The 3,833-nt window shown below is 33.0% G+C and overlaps 1 protein-coding gene across 1 annotated transcript; it reads right to left on the bottom strand.

Annotated features, from left to right (window-relative positions):
- Positions 1-2,288: 2,288 nt before the first annotated feature.
- On the bottom strand, positions 2,289-2,791 carry LOC137925815 (protein atonal-like). Its single transcript, XM_068769277.1, has one exon. The coding sequence runs from the start codon at positions 2,754-2,756 to the stop codon at positions 2,289-2,291; it is 468 nt and encodes a 155-aa protein (XP_068625378.1). The 5' UTR covers positions 2,757-2,791.
- Between the last annotated feature and the right edge of the window lie 1,042 nt (positions 2,792-3,833).

The raw sequence follows: 3,833 nt of genomic DNA, 5'->3' as shown, positions 1-3,833 counted from the left end.
CTGCACATTACATTGCGTTCAGAAAAACGCCAAACTACTGCAATCAAAAAGTAAGGAAGAATTGTAATTTAAAAGTATAGGGCATTAGGAATGCAAGTATTTATTTCTAGGTTGGACTGTGTATAACATTTGCCAAATGTCTGTTTATCAAAAGTTTTAATTGTCTCCAAGTTGTACGTGTTTTTATGAAAAGTTTCAATTATGTCAAACAGATCTAGTCTCTATTGGTGCTAAAATAACCCAATTTTTTTTAAAAAAAAGCCTCACAATATTCGCCTGATTTAGCTTCGTGCACTTCTAGATATTCAGCGAACTCAAAGGTCCAAAACGGTGACTTCATTTTGACGCGATACAAAAGATAAAAGCAGCAACGAAGTTCTTTAAGGCTGTATCGGAAAAAGACTATTTCGCCTGTTTCGAGGACTGTAAAAATCGCTGGCAAAAATTTGTTTTATCGGACGGGATTACTTTAAACTTTCCACTTTCAATTCACCACACTTTTTGATCAGTGTTAAATTACTATTCAAAATAAATAATTGAAGGTTTGGTTTGTTTATCCTGTCTTATTGTCTCGTCTACACACTCATAAACAATGGTTTTTAAAATACAAATTTTAATGTTTAGTAAATATCTAAATATGTTGATTAAGTCGTTAATATAGGCAAATATTTTATATTAATACTACGTGACCACCATCTGCTGCACTAAATAAAAGACCACCCCTTCAACTCTCCTTGTTGGTGGAATATATATATATATATATATATATATATATATATATATATATGTATATATATATATGTGTATATATATATATAGATATATATATATACAAGCCGATCCCGCAAACGTTGTTTTGCAAAAAAAATAAAGTTTTTAATTAACAAATAAAAATAAGGGTTGATCGTAGAGGGGTGAAAATTTCTGTATGTTGTATCATAATAAAATAAAAACCAAAAAATTTGTCTACAAAAATAAACTTTCGGGGTGGACCACCATTATCACTTAGGGGTATGGAAAATAGATAATAACCGATTCTCAGACCTACTGAATAAGCATATAAAATTTGGTAAAAATCGGTCAAGCCGTTTCGGAGGAGTACGGTAACTAACATTGTGACATGGAAATTTTATAATAGATATATATTTTATAAATTATATATATATATATATATATATATATATATATATATATATATATATATATATATATATATATATATATATATATATATGGTTAAAATTAAATTAATATGTGGATCTTTGATCATTGTTTTTACTGTTAAAATTTTAAGTCTGATAAAATTAATTATTATATTATATATATTTAAGAACAGGTTGATTAGTGAGACACAAGTTATAAACTTAATTTGAGTGTAAGCCAACCAAGTTATTAATTAAGCTGTTGATTTTAAACGTAGTTAAATTAGTAAGTCATTTTAGCTTGTTAAAAAAATTGTGTTTAAATTATTAATAGAACTTGTACTTATTTGTAACTTTTTATAAAACTTCTCAGCCCCTTTTTAATCATTGATTTAATTTATAGAAAAATAAAACATTTCGAAAGGATACTCACATTTTTTTTGTCGGAAATAATAAATTATTTTTTAAATTTCTGAACAGAATTATTTACATTTACGACGGTATAATAAAACAAAGGTGTCGAACAGATTTCATATATTTACAAACACAATCATAATCATACATAGTATGTAACAGACTAAATCTACACAATTTACATTATTAATAATTTAAATAAACCTAATACAATACTAATATACGGACAGTGGCTTCAGGTAATACTGTTTTCGGCAAGATGCTATATTACCAAATAATAATTACAGTAATTAAAACACTTAAAAGAGAGTAAATTAATTTTTTTCAGATAAATGCATTTGTTTTGGACAATATACTTAAAGATAATGAAAAAAATAATCTTAATTAAAAAGTGTCGGTAGGACGGATTACATAAAGTTAATTTAAAATTAAATCTAATCAGATAAGAAGCGTATTCTTCGATATCTCATTTGCAATAAGCGAAATATTAAAATTCACATTATTGTGTATAGCAACACTACTCAGTGATAAAAGCACTAATCTAACTGGTAACACTTAGATTCGGATTCTTAAAATAATAAATATCCCTGTACTTATTTTAAACGGTAAAAATTTGGCAATTATTTTTTTTCTTAGTGCAACATTAAAACATTAAATAACTATTCAGCGATAAGACGCATGGGTTGAGGCGCCGCTTCCGAATTGTCTAAAATACCTAGCTGAACTGCACCTTCACTGCAGAAGCTCGTAGAGTGCTGCGATGTACGTCTGCGCCATCTGCAAGGTCTCGTACTTGGAGAGCTGGCGGTCCGCTCCTAGCGAAGGAAGATGACCACGAAGTCTGTCGAACGCCTTATTCAAATTCTGCATTCTTCTCCTCTCTCTCGCGTTTGCTGCAAGACGTCGCCTCCGCAGAACGGCAGCACTAGTCGCTCTCACACGTCTTTTTCCGGATCCTTCTAGAACTTCGCCATCTTCCGCGCTATCTTCTAGAACTAGGTCATTCGTCAATCCTCTGTACGCGATGTGTGTGGGCGACTCGTTGCTGTCCAAAGACGGCGTCGGCTCCAGGCTCGAGCGTCCTGAGTCCGGGGATCTCGGCCAGGATAGATAGCACTCCTCGGAGTATTCCAGCATGACATCATTTGGGAAGATGTCCTTTTCGGCGTAGAAGCGATGCCCGTAAGTTTCCGCCGCCATAACTTTCGCGAACTTTGCTCGTGATTCGAGAGATACGCGCGTGCGGGCCGGTGTCCCGTAGGGGTCTAACCTGAGGCCTACCTGTTTTCACTTATATATCCTCCCGGTCCGCGCGAGAGGGTGGGACGAGGCGCGAGGCGCGCGTGCGAGGGAGACAGGTAGAGGCTCCGAGAGGGTAATTTAAGGCCAATCATCATTAATTATTTTCTCCCCCGGGTGGTGCGTGTGACGTCGAGTGCTATTGTTTGATTCGTTTGACTCGGAGCCGGGCCGCTCTTGCCGAGTAGTGACTTAACTTGCAATTATTATAATTGTATATCGATATGTAAACGATACGTAACAATAACAAAATCGATAATCACTTAAAGACATCGATATCGATTTTTATAATCTGTTCTGGTCTGTTAGTTGACAGAATAACATCTTGTTACCAGTAACAAATCATGATAAAGAAGGAAATTTTACAGTTTATTCATCACAACCGCAACATACAGGATGATTGGTAAAAGGTGTAAAATCTTTAAGGCTTTGACACCTAATTCCAATCATACTGTATAAAGCGATCACTCTGAAATACGTTAAATTATTTTTTTATTCGAATCCGACTGACCAATTACTTCTAGATGTACAAAGTCTGCATGTACAGAAAGTAATTACTAATTAATTTTAATATGTAGTAACCCAAATTTTAAATTGATTTCTCTTAAATATTATTACGTCATTTATTATCTGTGAAATAATAGATTTTTCAATATGTTATACCAAACATTAATCGAATGCCATTGAGCTGTTACGAATTGTCTCTTTGCAAACAAAAGAAAAACAAAAGCGGTTTGTTTCGGCCGAGAACAAGGTACAATACTCGGCACAATGTTGTCATGCAAACCACATACCTAAGTTGAATTTCAGTGATTATTTCACACAATTTGGGTGCTGAAACTAACTGTACACAATAACTGTAACATTATGAAATATGTATATATTCGATTGACTGGTAGAGATTAGGTCTATTTATATATCAGTTGAAATTATTGTAAATATCTTAAAAAATAATTGTCCTTAAATTATTCGTGCTCA

Source organism: Battus philenor, unplaced genomic scaffold, assembly GCF_028537555.1.
Source record: "Battus philenor isolate CCGP_79_NKW_IND1 unplaced genomic scaffold, ilBatPhil1.0.hap1 SCAF_10, whole genome shotgun sequence".
In the NCBI taxonomy this organism is placed as follows: domain Eukaryota; kingdom Metazoa; phylum Arthropoda; class Insecta; order Lepidoptera; family Papilionidae; genus Battus; species Battus philenor.
The sequence above is the reverse complement of the archived record's forward strand: the minus strand, read 5'-3'. Positions and strand labels throughout refer to the sequence as shown.